Consider the following 18,433-nt stretch of genomic DNA (forward strand, 5'->3'; position numbering starts at 1 on the left):
TAGGGTCTGAGTAGTAGAGGTAGTCTGAGCTCCTACAGTCTGCGCGCATCTGGAAGTCCAGATATGCCAGCCTGCGATGCTCCCTATGATCTCCCAAACTGGGTGTCGAGGCAACGCTCCTACATCTGTCTCTGTCAGATGCCAAGGGAAGCTGTCCATATAAGCCCAAGTGGCCTGCGTGATGAAAAAGACGGGATCCTGTCTAGAGAACTCATAGGCCAAGTGATGCCCCGGCTCAATGCTGCACCAACAAACAGCTCCCCAAGTGATCGGTCCTAGCTCGGGTGTAGCCCTAGCTAAGATCCCCATGATTCCCTTCCAAACCGTTTGCGCATGCGAACAGCTCCAAAGGCAATGCTTTAGGGTCTCCTCCTCCTAAAAACACATCTGGCAATGCCCCTCCTGCCCCATCTGTCTCAGCCAGCTGCCAACTGGAAGCCCCTTGTGTACCACCATCCAAAGGAAGTAGGAGATCTTCCTTGGACGCCAGCTAGCCCAAAGAGTCTTCCAGAAAGTGCGAAGAAAGACCAAGGATATCCCCTGGGCATACCAGCTATGTGCCTGTGTGGGTAGCCCACGCTGGAGAGCCCCAAGAGCACGCCGACCCGTGCGTGCACTATAAGAAAAGAAGGGGGTGGGGTTCTCTGAGGTCTCCGATGGTGGCCAACACCACTCCCCTGGGTCCCACTCCACCTCTGACAAGGAGCGGCCCTCCCATATCCAGAGTCTCCAATCCTGGTCCTGTATAATCAGGGGGTCTATATGCCACGTCTTCCCTTGCAGCCCTACAATGCGAAGGCGCTGCCAGGGAAGCTGGGGGTCGGTCACGGCCTCTTTGCTCTGTAGGCGACTGTCATCAGTGATGGAGAAGAAGTGTACCGAAGAGTCCGAGAAGAGGCCTGCCACCACCAAAGGAATGCCTCGTGGAGTGAACTGTCCGAGCCACCTCTCATCTCCCGGGAAGAGCTGTCTGGTGTCTACGGGAATCCTCCAACCTGCAGGGATGGCAGCATCAATCTCCGCTCGCCGAGCCTGGATCCCACGAGCCGTACCTACTGCTGCTACCAGCTCGCCTGGACTCAGCTGACTGTAGACGTCCCTTCAAACCCGGAACGAGTGCGCGGGCCCACGCGCCCAGAGCGCCCAAGGGATATGGGATCTCTCTCCGAGCTGACGACCTGTATCATCTGTCACCTGGCTGCTCCAGATCAGGGGCTGTCTGTCTGTCTTCTCTCGGCAGCTAGGAGGGACCTGGGAGAGGCTGTGTCGCAACTTCCTCCAGACTGAATTGAGGCAACGGAGGAAGGGGAAACGGGGCTGAGTCAAAGGTGCTGAAGTGAAGATCCATCGGATAGAAGGCTGCCAAACATCCCCTAACTGGGGGGTACACCCACTGAGACCATGCTGTAGCAAGAGCTTCCACGTCTGTCCTCCTGGGGTCAGGCCGCGGATGACTAGCTTGCCAAGAAGTGCCTGGCTCTGAAGCTCTGGATCTATGATGCCGAGGCCGCCCTCTGCCTAGGGGAGAATGACCGTCTGCCAGGCGACCCTAGCTCTGGTGGTGCCGGAGCCGTCTGAGCCAGACCATAGGAAGTTCCGCACCAGTCTCCTCAGCTGGGCTACACAAGACCTCGAGAAACACCAGCAAGAGGCCACATACCAAGCAGTGGCAAGAAGGACCTGGTTGACCACAAGGGCCCTGCCTGCCAAGGAAAGTCGAGCCGTGCTCCAAAAAGCAAGCTTCCGTCGTATGGAGGCTAGGACCGGCAAGAACTGATGAGCCGGTGTGATGTCCAGGCCTACCTGGAATCCCAGGTAACGTGTCGTCTGTCCTCTAGGGATCCAACGAAACCCCAGGAAAATACCCCACTGTGAGCTGGCTCCCGGATCCGTAAGAAAACCAACTGACTTATGCCAGTTGATTTTCGCTCCAGCCGCAAGGCAAAACATCTCTAGGGACAGTCTCACACGCTCCAGTGACTCGACATCATCCTGCACATATAGGGCTGTGTCGTCTGCATACTCGGAGTCCAACAGCTCGGCATCCTCTCGAATAGGGAGACGCATCCCGCGAAGACCAGTGGTGCGAGCTCGAAGGAAGTGTGTCATGGCCTCCGCAAAAAATAGGAAGAGGTAAGGCGCTAATGGACAGCCCTGACGTACCGAGCGCTCAAGTGTGAATCTCTCCCCCATCCTGTCGCTAATGATAACCCGACTGGAGGCCGATCTGTAAAGGCTAGCAATACCTCTAATCCACTCGTCCGGGAAACCGAACCGAGCGAGTGTACCTTCCAAGAAAGACCAGTCTACCCTGTCGTACGCCTTCTCAAAGTCGAGAAGGAGTATGGCAAGGTGCTGGCCACTGTGCTGGGCCCATTCCGTCGCCTCTGAGAAAGTGAAGATGTTGTCCAAGATGCTGCGATCTTGGACAAAACCAGTCTGGGTGTCGTGAATCAGATCGTGTAGCAGGGGGCGGATGCGACTGCTGATCATCTTGGCGAGGATTTTGTAGGCGGTCGGGAGGAGGGTGATTGGGCGCCACTGTCTGATCTCCTGGCGGTCCCCCCCTTTGGGGATGAGGCAAATCAGGCCTGTCGCAAGGCTCTCTGGCATCTGTCAGCTGGAGAAGATGTGCTAGAAGGCTGCGAGCAAGGGCCGGTGGATCTGCTCCCAAAAGGTGGTGAAGAAAGCTCTAGAGAGGCCATCCTCACCTGGGCATTTCTGCCCATCAATAGCACTCACCGCATCCTGCATCTCCGCAACTGTGAAGGGTGTGAGAAGGGTATCGCTCATGCTGGGCTGCACGAGTCTCGGTGTAGATCTCCACACCTCCTCCCTGCAAATGCGACCACGAGGGTCTGGGGGCTCCTGCTGGAATAAAGATCTGTAGAAGTCTGTCACTAAGTCCCGGACCTCATCTGGATCTGTCCTGACACTACCATCCTGCGCCCTAAGAGAACGGAGCTGTTCCCCTGCTGACCTCTGTCCATGAGTCCTGAAGAACTCCCTGCACATCCTGTCGCCTTTCCTAGCCCAGAAGGACTTGGAAGCATGAAATGAAAACTCTGAGCGACGCTGGGTGACCTCCTCTAGCATGGCCCCATCCCGAACCTCCTGCTGTCTGAGCTCCTCAGAGCCTGGAGAGGACTGCTGCATCCTCTGAATCGAGGCGAGGTCACGTCTGAGACCCCTCTCCCGCGCCCAACGCCGCTGTCTGACCTGAATCGCCTCCTGCTGGCAAATGCAGCTAGACTCATCAAGTGCCTGAGCTACCTGTGCTGCCATATCCCTGGTAGGGTCCCACTCCTGCTCCCATAGATCCACTATCCTGCTCTGAACCGCTACTCTGGTGTAGATGGAATCTGGGATCCGGCATGAACGTGGAGGTGAGGACTGAGAGGCCGAGTCCAGGACTAGGATGACTAGGGCATGGTCTGAAAGTGTCGTCCCTGGAACCACTCCTGACTCTCCTCCTCTGCCAAGCGCCCAATCACTGACATAGAAACGGTCCAGTCTCTCCAGGAGTCTGCCTCCCTCCCTCCTGTAACCCCAAGAGAAGTCCAGACTCCCAGGCTATCTGCGAAAGGAAGGCTCCCTTCAACTGTCCCGACCTCCAACTGCAAAGAGGAAGGAGTCCCAATCTGCCTGCTCTGCCTGAGCTATACCGAGGAACTCTGGGCCCCTTCCCTGCTGATCCTCTAAGGTCTCAAGGTTGTTGAAGTCCCCTCCTACAATCCAAGAGTCCATCTTTGGTAATAGGTCTGTCAAGGATCTCCAAAAAACGGATCTACGTCTGAGATCAGTCAGAGCGTAGATATTGAGGATGCCGATGCGGGATCCCTCAATATGCAAGCCCACCCAAAGCGCACGTCCTGGGATCAAAGTGCAAGAACCAAACACATGCTGAACTAGAGAAGCGTCGATGGAGGTACAGACACCTCCGCTTCTCCCCTGCTCGCCAATCGAAGGTTCCCAGTAGGTGTGGGAGCGTCCTGTGAGGACCTTCCCACAAATACTAGTCTGTGAAGCCGAAAGCTTGTGTTCCTGTAGTAGGAGCACATCTACCTTTCCCACCAAAGCTGGCTGGAGCTCCTGTCTGAGCACCATCTTCTTGGGGCCACGGGTGCCTGATGAGCGGAACCTGTTGACATTCCAAGAGATAATGCGTAAACTCATGAGGAGGGAAGGTGGGCCACAAACAGCTGTCTGCTTGCAGTCGAAGTCGAAGTGGTCGGAGGATGTCCTGTGTGGAGACGAAGGCGCTTCTGTGAAGGTTTCGAAGGAGAGGCCGGATCATCGGACCCATCCTCTAAAACCTTCAGCAGAGGGGAAAGGCCTTTCGTCCCGTGGTGGTAAGCTCTCTCTAACCAGCTCGACGCCTCTGCCAAGGAAATGCTGTAGAAGCCTGCAACCTCTGAAGTCCTCCAGGGGCGAAGCCCTTCCGCGTAGGCCCACTCCAGCGGTGGTCTAATAATGACCAGGAGTCGGAAACGTTTGGCGCCGTGGCGCCAACGCAGACGAACATCGCCCTCCTGCCACTGCTGCTGAAGAAGCTCCGCTGCTCTGCTACCAATCCAGTCCTGCACCTGCTCCTGGGTCTGGTCTCGTATCGTCTCCCAAACATTTTCATTCGTCCATTGCTCATTCCCTTCACTGGAGATAGTGAAGGAATAGCTAGGACCATCGTGCGGAGCCAGGATGGACACCTTACCCTCCGCTCCCTTGCGGAGGAAGAAGATGCTAATGTCTAGGCATGCGGGAAAGGAGCCAATACCCGCTGCATCTAAGTAGTCCCAAGGACCTGCTCGGTAAAACTCCAATGGAAGAGCTCTAGGAGCAGCCCTTGGGCTTGGGGACGAAGATGAGGAGTCTCAACCGAAGGGAGGGGTGCTGGCCACCTGTGGGGAAGGACCTATTCCCGCCGTCGGGCCCGGAAGGATAGACGAGGGTGAGGTCTGTGCATGCTTCGGGGCTGAAGGTGGCGCAGGTGGGGGAGGGTTCCTTCTGGGTCATGCTCGAGGAAGAGGGTGGAGCGGAAACCACTGGTGCGGGGGGTGATCCTGGAGGGGGGGTGAGGGTCGGAGAATCGAGGAGGGGGGAGGTGGGGGAGGGCGGGGTGAGGGATGAGGGGGAGGCTGGCTGACCTTCTCCTTTCCTTTCTCCTTCCCCTTACCGGGCTGCTGATGAGTAGGGATCATCTGAGGGGGCTCTGGCTGTGGCTGGAAAGGTTTTTTGGGACCTGCCTTGTTGCCCTTCCGTTTTCGTTTGACTTCCGTCTAGCCTTCCCCTTCGGGAGGGGATGTCGCTGACTGGAGCGGAGTATCCTGAGCTGCCTGAACAGGGGTCTTCTGAGAATCTATACCCGTGAAGCGAGGACATGAGCGAGCCTGGTGCCCGAAGCCATGGCATCTCAGACACTGGTTTGGGCGACCAGTGACCAGAATGTGCTGCGTCACCACACATGTATCTGTCTCTATCTCGAACTCCGACGGGATGCTCTGTGGATCAAGGACTGCCACTTTGACACGTGGCACCCCTTGGGCTGCCGCCGCATTAACGTAAGTGTCCTGCATAGGCCAACCAAAGTGCGCCCCTAGGTCCTTGATGATCGGGCGAAGCTCGGTTGCGAGACCTGGGAAGATAAGGGTAACTGGGTGTCGAGGAATGCGAAAGCGGGAATCGAAGTCCGCTACACTGAATCCCCTGTACCAAGGTACCATGAGGATGATCTTCCCACCCACAGAAGTAGGGGATCGCCTGACTATGTCGCTCGCAGCCTGTGCTGAGGAGAGCTTAAGCCAGAAAATGCCACGTCCCATGAGTGCCACCTCCTCAATGTGACTGTCCTCGAGGTAAAGGGTGGACTGCAACCAATCCCTGATGTCTGCTCGTGAAGGAGAGAAGCCAATGACCCTCCCATAAACTGATGTCTGGGAGAAGTCCGTGGCGGCCTGCTTCACCAAGGAGACCTGGTGCTCTGTCAAAGTAACGCGTTAGGCTGGTGGAGGGGGGGGGTCCGCCTGGGCCACCGGTTCCGGGCACGTAGCCGCCATATCGCTTGACTAACTGCGAACTCCCGAGGCAGGTGAAGGGAAAAGAAGAGGGGGGTGAGAGGTAAGGGGCTAAAAGTGGAAGAAGGTGGGCGGGGACAAGGGGTGGCCCAAAAAAAACAAAAAAAAAAAGAAGGCGAGGACTAAGGGGTGGTGAGGTGAACTGAGGTGAGGTGAGCGGAGCGGAGTGGTGTGAGGCGGGGTGGGTGAGGTGAGCGTAGTGGAGCGGGGTGCGGTGAGTGGAGCGGAGAGAGGTGGGTCGAGGCGGGAAGGGGCAAGGTGAGTGGAGCGGAACGGAGGGAGGTGGGATGGGGTGAGGTGAGTGGAGAGGAGAGGAGAGGAGCGAGACGGAGCGGGACGGAATGAGCGTGGCGAGGAGAGGGGGGGGTAGCGACGGGCGGAGGAGTTGGCGGAGAGGGGGAGCGTAGCAGAGAGGGGGGGCGGAAGACTGCACGGCAGCAGTCGACGGAGGGAGGGAGAGGGTCGCGCAGGTAGCGAGGGGGGGGTAGACGGGGAGCGAAGGGGGAGGGAGCTCGCAGGAGCTGCTAAGGTACTGCAGTGTTTATTGCAATGTTTTGGCTATATTTTGTACTTGGACATTACCACTATTTATGAGATTTGTTTGTTTGAACATCTGTGTGTATTTTCTCCATATCTGAAGTGCTTCCTCTCTATACGTACATGCACAAAGTGAATTGGGCATTCAAAGTTTTTTGTTGTGAGATCTCAAGACCTTTCTTTATTCCGCTGCGTAAGGGTTGGCTGTAGCAAGCAATCCTTTTCTCTAACACACCAATAGAAATTGTCACATCCTATACCTACATGGCAGTCCTCTTCTCACACCTGATCTTCATGATGAGACCAGCAATGCAAGCCACACTGAGTAGAGAGTATGCCACACTGACCAGACTTGAGCGACAAAGTTTCAAGCTTCTTCTCTTCAGGTCTCTTGTTCATCCACCTTGTATGTATGGTAGCCCCATTTGGGGCCCAGACTTCTTAGAGGCAGGCTGGTCCCGGATAGTACTCACACGAATGATCCGCACTAAAATGGCATATTAACTTTTAATAGTCAAAAGAATACGTCTGGTTGTACCGGTAGAAACGTCCACATTGTAAGCTTTAGCACTTGCTACTCCAAGTAGCTCAACAAATAAGCTGCTTTCTAAACAACAAAAAGTAGCACCAAATGGGGAAGAACAGAAGCATGCATTCCATGCCCTAGGAAACCCTCTAAACACTATTTAAAATGTGAGTGGGGATTCACCCAGCAAAATGTTCCTCTCTTATGCTTAAGGAATCCATCAGAAAAGAAACTCGTATAACGTCAAAGCCTCATGTAAACCCTCTAAACACTATTTAAAATGTGAGTGGGGATTCACCCAGCAAAATGTTCCTCTCTTATGCTTACGGAATCCATCAGAAAAGAAATTCGTATAACGTCAAAGCCTCATGTATTCAAACAAATTCCCTGTTAAATAAATTCAAATAAATGTGCATACAAAAGTCTGGCTTTGACATCCTTGATGAAGGAAATTTGGGTGCATTGCAGTTGAAAGTAACAAAACAGTTGGTTCCAGAAAGTGCGAGATTAAAAGATACTAAACAGCTAGCAAGTGGAATTCATATTCTCAGTAGAGACAAAAGGCCCACTAACTTACTGGAGTACTTAAAATGTGTGCATCAATGCTGATGTAGTCCTCTTCCTTTTCATGTTGAGCCTCTTTCCAATTCTCATCACCCCACATTGTTTCATCCACATAATCATCATAATCATATTGATACTCCTCTGTCAACCCATCCTCCATGTTTTCCTCCTCATCACGGAACACCTCAAACGAAGCATCAGCTGCATCCTCCAAAGCTCCCTGATCGTTTTCCACAGTCGGTGTTTCCCCACTTTCACTCCCCTCTTTAGGATCCTTGTTGGAAGAGTCTGCATCCTCAAGCAGTCGTCGCTGTTGTGCCCCATGCATTGCTGTTACATCTGAAGTTTGAGACCTGTTGAAAGTGGTTGCCGCCATTTCCAGACCACTGCCCAATACTTCCTCTTGGTCCAGTCTTTCATCAATTTTAGCATCCAGTACATTGCTTGTCGATGACTTGCCTGTTTTTTCAGATATGTTCTTTTTCAAGCTAGCCTCCCCATTGTCTAACAATGTGCCAACTGTGTTATTAGTTGCAACAGTCTCATTACCACTAGCCAAAGCTGATTTTTTACTATCTGTAGTATTCAACAAAAGTTTAACAATCAAATATGGATCCAACATTAATTGTCAAACACCCACAAAAAAAAAAGGGAGTAAAAGTAAAGCATGAATGGAGGAGAAAATGGCAATGTTTACATTGCGAGACATTAGTTTTTTTTTTTTTTAAAGCTAAAACGAAAATAAGGCATGAGTGGAGGAGCAAATGGCAATGTTTACATGGGAAGACATTAGATTTAAAAGAACAGCACCATCAGAACTCTCAAAGCCTGGAAAAAAGCTCAACACAGAGAGCAAAAAGTGGCATAATACTGTGGAAAATGAAATACTGTCAAACCCCTTAAAAGGACAAACGAAAACAAAGAGGGGGCCATTACCAATTATTGTCCACAAGCTAAGGCCCATGTTGGAGAGACCAGGAGTTAAGTAGATTTGTGACCATGGAATTGCACATCCACCAGGCTTATCAATGTACAATCTTTCAGCACTCTGACTGACAAATCTAAGCAAATGCATTTATACATTTGCTTACAGCTCAATTCCGGCCTATATTTCCAAGTAGAAAGTGGCATTCCTACATGTCATGCTGCAAACTGACTCTTACATCATCTAGTAAGGATGCTGGTCTACAGGAAGCCAACTACCATTAGTGATAATCCTTATATCTCAATGTCATCCAAGCTTCTAGATACATGTCAAGCTATAATTACCAAAAACGCGCTCGTCTTCCAAGCAGGATCCTTCTTATGATAGAAAATCTCTCTATGAGAGAAAATTTCAAGCATGCATGAATTATAATTACTTAAGTCTATCAAAGACTTCCCACCTCAGTTAAGATGCAGCAACCATTCTGTATCCTTCTTTGCAAAATCTTTGTCTTATGTGCTGCTTCCCATAGCCCTTGTTGCACCCTTGTAATAAGTTATCTTCTTACCTGCAGCTCTCAATCCATGAGGACTGGTAAAATTTGAAGACCAGCTCACTTATGTCTTAACACAGGTCAAACCATTCTGAAAAGGTGCAACTCTGCTGATGTGACTTGTGAATGCTGAAGACTGCAAAAAGTGCCCATGTATCAAAGGTTCATTCTTAATGCTTCAATCAGTAGTTTTGGAAGCCTGTTGCCATGATAACATGTGCTACTAAAGATGACCCATGCATGAAAAAGATGCAAACATAAAATGACTGAGAGCAATAAGGATTGAATGAAGCTGAGGAGACAATCTCTTTTAGGCTTTCTCATCCATATATTCCCTTTATTTGAGAAAATGTGTGTATGTATGTATCAATTTCTATACTTGTATATTTCATTTACAAATGTCTAATGTATATAACGAATCACTTACATTCCTTACAGGATTTGTACACGAGTCATCGTGCGTTTAAGTGTCTGTATGCATCGATTTCTATACTTGTATATTTCATTTACAAATGTCTAATGTTATAAAACAATCATTTACATTCCCTACAGAATTCGTACGCTAGTCATCAAACGTTTAACTGCACCTTCAAGAGAGATCATGAAATCCCAAACTTAGGATCAAAAGAACACGTGCAGTCATCACTTTAGATGTCCACTCAACAAATCTTCAAACCTCATCATGCATGGACTGGATCCGGTGCATGCTACATGAATAGAACTTTGCCCAATTTATAACCAGCAGTTCATGTGCTAATCTGATGAGTATTGATTTGTCTGGAGAAAATAAAGGGCAGGGCTAACCAACTACAGCTCATTCAACCATAACTATTTGCAGATAGACATACTTTCAGCGCTTCCACAACTGTCGCAAGTCAAAAGCCACAATGACGTTTCAGAGCAATCTTGCCATGAATCAGCTTAAAGGTAGAGAAGCATGACAAAACAACATTGCTCACATTATATTTCCATTTCCAGATAGACAAGGTACAACAAAAGACATTTTTCATCCTGAATTTCCCTTTCTATTTCTCAAAAAAAGGAGTGATTTTCTAGGCAGTCAATAAAAGACCATATCAGCATGTAACAATCGAGATTGCATAAATTAGACAATGCATACCATTAGAGGATAACCGATTCGTGCTCTCAGCAATGAGACTGTCATCGTGAACATCAGGATGAGATCGATCTGCATGATCAGGCTCTATACCCACATACCAATCCTTCCTGACACGCTCCCTTGGAAGAATCAACTTTTCTGTCATCAAATAGCCTGAGGACCTTCACCAATTGAAACAAGCCCTACATGAGCTCATCTTAGGTTTTAAAGATAAAGACTGATGCTATGTATGATGCAACATCATGTCCATTTCAAGTTACTTAAAACTAAATAATCAGTTTGATGCATATGTCAAAATTCAATAATGCACAAGCCTGCCCAAACGATGACGTTTTTGAAGAAAAGCTATATTGAAATCGTCATTGTGAGTGACTTCTCTTATGGCAGTTCTTCCAATTCTACAAACATGCTGCCTATAAAAACCACGTTTTTAGCATTCAAGTGACGTAAGTCACGCACCTGAAAAATACAACTTCTCCATTGTATGTTGCTAACGCAATTTCCCGTACAGAATCCTTGTCGAGATCATACAATAAGGGACTGGAATGAGAAGTGGACTGGTGAGCTGCTGGCCAACCTGCATGTTTCCTCAATGGCATCAAAACATAGCAATAAGAAATACCATTTACGTTGTGTCATTATGAGCAGACATTCAATCTAAGGAAGCTTTCTTTTTTCAAAGAGATTCCCTGGTTAGACATTCGACACTGTCTTAATAACTAAGATATGAGAGATCTTTTTGCAAAAAAGTAAGGAGACCCCTACAACTTTCTTTCTTTTTTTTCTTGCAAAGAGGTTCCCTGGTTAGACATTCGACTCTGTCTTAATAACTAAGATATGAGAGATCTTTTTGCATGAGAGATCTTTTTGCAAAAAAGTAAGGAACCCCCCGCGAACTGCCTGGCATCCAGTCCATTTTGAATTTGAGCTTTTCAAAGGCCTCTCATACTTCAATACAAAGACAAAGTGCATTAACTATTAGCCAAAACATCCAATTGCTTTGAATTGGATCATCCCTGCAAGAAACATGTTTAAGAAAGCTGACATTCGCTACTTCATGATATATCTAGCAAACATTCAATATTCTACAATAAAATTACAATTAAACAAAAACTCACAAGTCGACTCAGGTTCCTATCCACTGCACATTGCAAGAAACAATTGCTTAGCATAACCAATACTTTGATGTCTTCCTTATTCTAGTGAATCCACTATATTAAAGACTTATACAAGCATTTTACTCTGACCAACTAAGTCTGCCTTGAAGATGTCAAAAAGACGGGGACATTTTAAACACATTAGGTGTGTGCAGATACTTGACCCAGCATATCAGCTGAGATTAAAGAGCACTTTCCAGCACTGAGCATAAAGAAGATATTCTAAGCAGATACATTGTGATATGAACAACTGCAGGGATAGATCTAGAGATGGTGAGATGATACACCAATGCCTCCCTGAGACGCATTTGTAGGACAGCTCTATCGCAGAGATGGGTGTTCGCTCTTAGGAAAGCAGCATGGCGAGACATCAGATTGATGTACAAGTTACGTAGGTGAGCTGCCGCTCCTGCTGTCCGCCTCGCTGCTCCCGGTGCCCCCTCAGCCCTCTCTTCCTCCTCGCAGCCCCCCCCCCGCCTCCCTCCTACCATCTCCTCCACCTCTCCTTCCCGGCCTCCTCTCCCGCCTTTGCTGCTCCTCCTCCCCTGCCCGCGCTCCTACCCCGCCTCCTCCGCTGCCCGCGCTGCCCCCTCCGCCGTCTGTGCCTCCTCCCGCCTCCTCCACCACCCACGCTGCCCCTACCTCTGCCCCTGCTGCCCCCTCCGCCGTCGCTACTCCTCCCGCCCACCCCCCCGCTGCTATCTCCGCCCCTACCTCCCCCCACTACCCCCCCCTGCCTCCCTTCTCTGACCCCCCCTCACCTCATCTCCTACTCCTCCCCGCCTCATCCGGACCCCCCTCTTCGCCTCCTTCCCTCCGGTTCTCCCTCTTCTTCTTTTGCAGCGGGAGCATTTGTGTTTGTTCGGAGGAGGAAAATCTTGGTGGTGACCTTTGATCTGGCCAGAGGGGCTCTATGGCAGCACCCTCGAATCCCACAACCGTTAAGGTCCTTCTTTCTCTAACCGACAAGCAACAGGTACCGCAAGCAGTTCAGTCCCTCCAGAACAAGGCAATCATGGGCAGAATTGTGGGCCTCACACCCACAAGGAGACAAGTGCGAGAGTGGATCCAGGCAGGTTTGGCACTGGGGATGGAGACCACATTCAGGAGGTCACCATCTACGGAAGAGGCGTCATCCTCATCCAACTAAGCTCCCTCGCTACCGCCTTGTCACTTGTGGAGCAGAGTCCCATCCTTCTTGCCCCGCATTTGGTGTATCTCTTCCCTTGGTACCATGGCTTTACAATGGAGGACATGGACACGACACACCATGTTCCCCATTTTCCAGTTACACTCTGCTTCCCAAGGCTCCCAAAGAAATATAGAGCCATCCCTCTCCATTGGTCGAGCATTTGGCACTATGCTAGAGTCTTCGCCAGATTCAGCCACATCCGTGATAGCAGATGATGGGATCCCCAGGATCAGCAGACTGGTGGTTGAGAGCCCAGAGTCCCTCCCAGAGTTGATCCTCCTAAAGACCCTTGAAGCGGGTACACTTCACCAGCAAGTGGAGATTTCTGGGTTACCAAGCCAGTCTCTTCGTTGCAGACATATGGGTCACCTAGCCAAAGATTGCCCCCGCGGTCAAGGCTGAGCTCCTCCCCCCCCCCACCCCCGCAGACCAGGCAGAGTCAACAGGCCAAAGCCCAGCACCCCCCCAGACAGGAGCAGCAGGAGTCTCAGACCCCATGGGTGACCCCTTTAGAAGGGGATTGGACCCCGGTTAAAAAGAAAAAGAAACCAAGCAAACAGGCTCGAAAGCGCCGCACGCAAAGAGCTAGATGCACAGAGAGAGAGAGAGAGAGAGAGAGAGAGAGAGAGAGTATTTCGAGAGCCACCTAAGGAGGAGCAGCAGCAGAAGCCCATATGTGGAGACCCACCCCCTGTAGCGGTAGGGGCCACTGCTCAACCAGGTGATCCTCTCATGATGGAGGTACAACGTCCGCATTCTGTTAGAATTATAGATATAATTCAGCAGTGACCAATGTAATATAATAAGCTAGTTAGGGGCACTTTTCCCTCTTTAAGAGGTTTTTCCCCCTAACCGCAGTTAGTTCACTAACTATGGTTAGTGACTACTAAGGTTTTGTCACTAAGACAAAACCTTATCTTTCTCTCATTGTGTTGTACTCTCACACTCTTCTATTGCAACTAAGCTTTCAGCTTCCAAGCTTCCAGCTCTCACTCTCTCTTGCTCTCTCTCACTCACCATCTCCTCACATTTGGTATCAGAGCGGGTTCAAGTGCTCCGTGCTCCCTGCTCCCTTCAGCTCCTACTCTTTGCCTCCAGCTCCAACCTCCCCGTCCAGCTCCAGCTACAGCCTGCATCATCTCGTCCGTACAATCCGTACGACTGTACGGAATCCTGCCGTACAGTTGCGCCGTACAGATCTGTCGTACTCCATCGTCGTCCGTACAACGCCTTGCAGACCTGCTCACCGTACATCGTCGCCAGACTGTACGGTTAGCCGTACAGTTCCGTACAGCTCCTGTACAGTTTCGCCGTACAACTCGCCATAGTTGACCGTACCTACGCGTACATTCTGTCCAACAGGTATCCGTACATGTTTTCGTACAGGTTGTCTTTTCCGTACAGTCTGCGTACCTGCTCGCCGTACAGTACATGTCGTCGTACCATCCGTACAGTGCCGTACCAACTGTACGGCACTTCCGTACTGTTTTCAGTACAGTGATTCCGTACTGAATCTACTTCCGTACAGCAGGTAGCTCCTTGGTTTCGTACAAGAGAACTAGCAGGTGATCTTTGGCAGGCAAATTTTGCAGACAGCCATTGTTTGGCTCAGTATTCTGGGAGTACATTTGGGGCATTTTGTATGTTGCAGACATTGCAATCATTGTGTAGTTTCGGAGCTACATCTGGAGCAAAAATTGCAGATTTTGTCTAAAATTTGGGGCTTTTGCAGACAGATCTGCAGATCTAGTCTAAAATTTGCTACCTCGATGAGGAAGTCTATGTGGCTCCCCCACCAGGTTTTTCTCCTCCTGGCCATGAAAATAAGGTATTCCGTCTCCGCAAAGCTCTTTATGGGCTTAAACAAACACCTCGGTCCTGGTTCCACCGAATAGACACCTTCCTCAAAACTAATGGGTTTCATTCCACTCCTTTTGATCCGAATTTATATATACATCAATCTTCAGAGGGGGTCTGCTTTATCTTACTTTACGTAGATGATCTTTTGCTTTTGGGCTCTACCACCACCACACTTCAATTCATTAAAACTCAACTCAGCACCACATTTGAGATGACCGATCTCGGTCTTCTCTCCTATTTCTTCGGCATGGAAGCTGTTCAGCATTCTGGTGGTATCTTTGTTTCTCAACAGAAATATGCTCTTCAACTCCTTGATCAGATCATTCCCCACGAGCCTAAGCTAGCTGCCACTCCCTTGGATCTCTGGGGCTTTTGTGTTGGGAGAGCAATTTTTGGAGTATTCAGTTCATACTGCCTTTCTTGGAGTGTTTGAAGCACTTTTGGCAGATTTTGGAGAGTTTTTGATGCTTGGACAGATTTCTGACAGTGCAAGTACAGAAATCTAAGTTGCATTTACAGCCCGTGCTTGGCTGTGTTGTTTTTTGGGATTTGTGCATTTCATTCCCAGTAAGGGAATTCAGCTTTGTATCTGCTTCAATCTTTTTCTTAGATATGGCCCATCAAAATCAGAATGAGTTCCAGTTCGGTGGTCTTTCACAAGAAGACAAGTTGGATGGTACTCCCTCTGGAGTTTCATGGTACGTAATATTCTGATTTCTCGCAATTTATGGGATTATGTCAATGGGGATGAGATCCGACCAGCAGATATTGCACCTGCTACCCCTCCTCAGCAAGGAGGTGGAAGAGGTCGTGCACAGGGTGCAGCTGCAGGACAAGTTGGTGGTGCAGCTATAGTCACTACTCCAGAGCAGAAGAGATGGGATTCACGGGATGCCTTAGCTTTGTCATGCATCTCTCTTTCAGTGAAAAGATTTATCATTCTGCATATCCGGTCGTGTAAGACCTCCAGGGCAGCGTGGGATATTTTGGAAAGCATGTATGCAGCTCGGAATGATGCAAGGGTATCTTTCTTGAAAAGAGAGTTGAGTAATACACATATGGAAGAGGGTGACTCCATGTCAATCCACCTCACAAAGCTACAGGATCTCAGAGAGCAATTGTTAAACATAGATGAAATTATTCCTGATTCAGAGATGATTACAACCACTCTGAATTCTCTTCCTGAGTCTTATCTTAGCTTTCATACTTCGCTGAACTTATCATTGAGGGGGGGTGCAAATCCTCTCACTTTTCATGAGTTGATAGGACTTCTGCTTCAGGAAGAGCAGACCAGGAAAAATTTGGCTTCACGTGCAGGTGAACAAGCCATGCTCTCAAAATTTAAATCAAAAACAAAGGGACAGGCAAAGACATCAGTAAATCAGCCTTCCAGTGGGTCAGGACAGCCTTCACAAAAGGCTAAAAATGATGCAAGTAAGCCCAAGAAGAAGGGTTTTTGTCACTACTGCAAAAAGCCAGGTCATCACATAGCAGAATGCAGGAAAAGGCTTGCAAAAGAAAAGAAAAACAGCTCAGGTATGGCTGTTTCAGATTCAGCTCCTCATGCATCTGACAGTGGGGATGCTGCAGCCAACTTTGTTGGACAGGATTATGCCTTTTTATCTTGCATTTCAGATTCTAGGTTGCTGTTCCAGATGCTCGGGATAGTACAGCCACTTGCAGTGATGATACATATGTATTTTTTACTTGCAGTTATGACTCTTCTACAAATGCATCTGCTTTCAGTGTTAATGAAACACTGAACACATGGTATTTTGACAGCGGTGCATCCAAGCACATCACTTCTAGGAAGTGTCTTTTTACTTCCTTGCATCCACCTCCCGTTGGTAAGAAAGTCACTTGTGCCAACAACTCATCATATTCAGTACGTGGCACAGGAGAGGTTGAGCTCATTGCCATTGATGGCTCGATTTTCAGACTTTCAGATGTCTTATATGTGCCTGGCATAACCAAAAATCTCCTTTCAGTGTCCACTCTTAACAGAGGGGGATTTCATGTCATCTTTGAGGATGACAAATGTGCTGTCCGAGACAGGGAAGCCGACTATGCCTTAAGGTTATCTGGTACTCTGCTGCGTGGGCTTTTTCAGCTTGATATTTTTGAGAAAAGAGCAGCCCATGCTCTTGCAGTTTCTACCCCTACAGCTGCCATGCAGAATGCAGAATTATGGCATGCCAGATATGGCCACATGCATTACAACAGCTTGATGACACTTCAGAAGTTTTCCATGGTTGATGCATTGCCACCTCTTGAGATACCTCCTCCACATGCCTGTGAAGGGTGCATTTTAGGTAAGATGCATAGATTCCCCTTCAAGAAGGATGGTTCAGTTAAAGCTGTCCGCAAATTACAGCTTATACACAGTGATGTCTGTGGTCCCATGAGGACTCCATCGTTGGGTGGTCATCTCTACTTCGTAACATTTATTGATGACTACTCCAATTTTACTTGGGTTTATGGGCTGAAAAAGAAATCTGAAGTGTTCACGGTGTTTAAACACTTTTCAGCCATGGTAGAAAATGAAACCGGACTCAAGATACAAACATTGCGCACGGATAGAGGTGGGGAATACTTGTCTTCAGAATTTGATGCTTTTCTCAAAGGCAAGGGTATTGTGCATCAGCTCACAGTAAGGCTGACCCCTCAGCAAAATGCAAAGCTGAGAGGAAAAATAGAACCCTCGTGGAGATGGACAGATGTATGCTGAAAAGCAAACACATGCCTCACAAATTCTGGCTAGAGGGTTTGATGTGTGCCAATTACATTTTGAATCGGGCTCCCACTAAGGCTTTAAAAACAAAAACTCCTTATGAGGTCTGGAATGACAGGAAGCCTTCAGTGGATCACTTCCGAGTCTTTGGATGCCTTGCTTATGCACATGTGCCAGTTGAATTTAGGCACAAGTTGTCAGATAAAGCCATCAAATGCATATTTGTTGGATACAGTGCAGAAAGCAAGGGGTACCGTCTCTACAATCCTGCTACACGCAAGATCATAGTAAGTAGAGATGTGATATTTTCTGAAAATTCAGCTCACACTCAGGCTGAATTTCAAATGCCTTCGTCTTCAGAGGATGTCTTTGAGGGGTTGCTACCCATTGCCTTGGGTTCCCCTACTGATTTTTCTGATGCAAATCAGAATTTACAGCAACCTCCAGATGCTTCAGTTCCGCCACAGGATGTCTTGCCCCCTCCACAGGCAGTGGAACAGGTGGTGCAGCAAGAAATTGCAGACATACATGCAGCAAAAACAGTAAACTGGCTGTTACAGACTCTCAGAGAGAGTAAAATTGATGCTCCATTATCTGGCAGGACTCGCAATGGAGCAAGGCACATGGAAGGTGCTAATTCAGTGGAATCAGCATATGCAGGTACTCTCCTTGATGAGGAGGAGCCTGCCACATTCGAAGAGGCAAAGGATAATGTGCATTGGATGAATGCCATGCACGATGAGTTGCAGTCCATTGCAAAAAATCAGACTTGGGATGTTGTAGACTTGCCACAGGGTAAACATGCCATTGGCACACGATGGGTTTTCAAGGTCAAACGGAAGCCAAATGGCTCCATTGACAAAGATAAGGCGAGGCTGGTTGCTAAAGGCTATGCTCAAAAAAAGGGCATAGATTATGAGGAGACATTCGCTCCTACATCCCGGATGACCACCATCCGATCAGTTATTGCAATGGCTGCACATTTTGAGTGGAATGTTCATCAGTTGGACATAAAAACAGCCTTCTTAAATGGGGACTTGCTGGAAGAGGTGTATGTCAAACAACCTCCGGGCTTTGAAATTACAGCAAATGCACTTCAAGTATGCAGGCTCAACAAAGCTTTATACGGGCTGAAACAGGCCCCTCGTGCATGGTATGCCAAGATACATGCCTTTTTGACCAACAAGGGGCTGCACA

General features: G+C 48.9%; 1 protein-coding gene across 1 annotated transcript in view; it reads right to left on the reverse strand.

Annotated features, from left to right (window-relative positions):
* The window catches only part of DEX1 (defective in exine formation protein (DEX1)), a 199,323-nt gene that overhangs the window by 125,159 nt on the left and 55,731 nt on the right, over positions 1–18,433 (reverse strand). The window contains exons 5-7 of the mRNA XM_087392435.1: positions 10,756–10,873; positions 10,297–10,457; positions 7,712–8,274 (exon numbers count right to left, since the gene is read on the reverse strand). Coding sequence (XP_087248561.1) covers positions 7,712–8,274; positions 10,297–10,457; positions 10,756–10,873 — 842 coding nt within the window. The remainder of the gene's footprint in view (positions 1–7,711; positions 8,275–10,296; positions 10,458–10,755; positions 10,874–18,433) is intronic.

Source organism: Dipteris shenzhenensis, chromosome 21 (assembly GCF_047967505.1).
Source record: "Dipteris shenzhenensis isolate YYH24624 ecotype China chromosome 21, Dip_SZ_1.0, whole genome shotgun sequence".
Lineage (NCBI taxonomy): Eukaryota > Viridiplantae > Streptophyta > Polypodiopsida > Gleicheniales > Dipteridaceae > Dipteris > Dipteris shenzhenensis.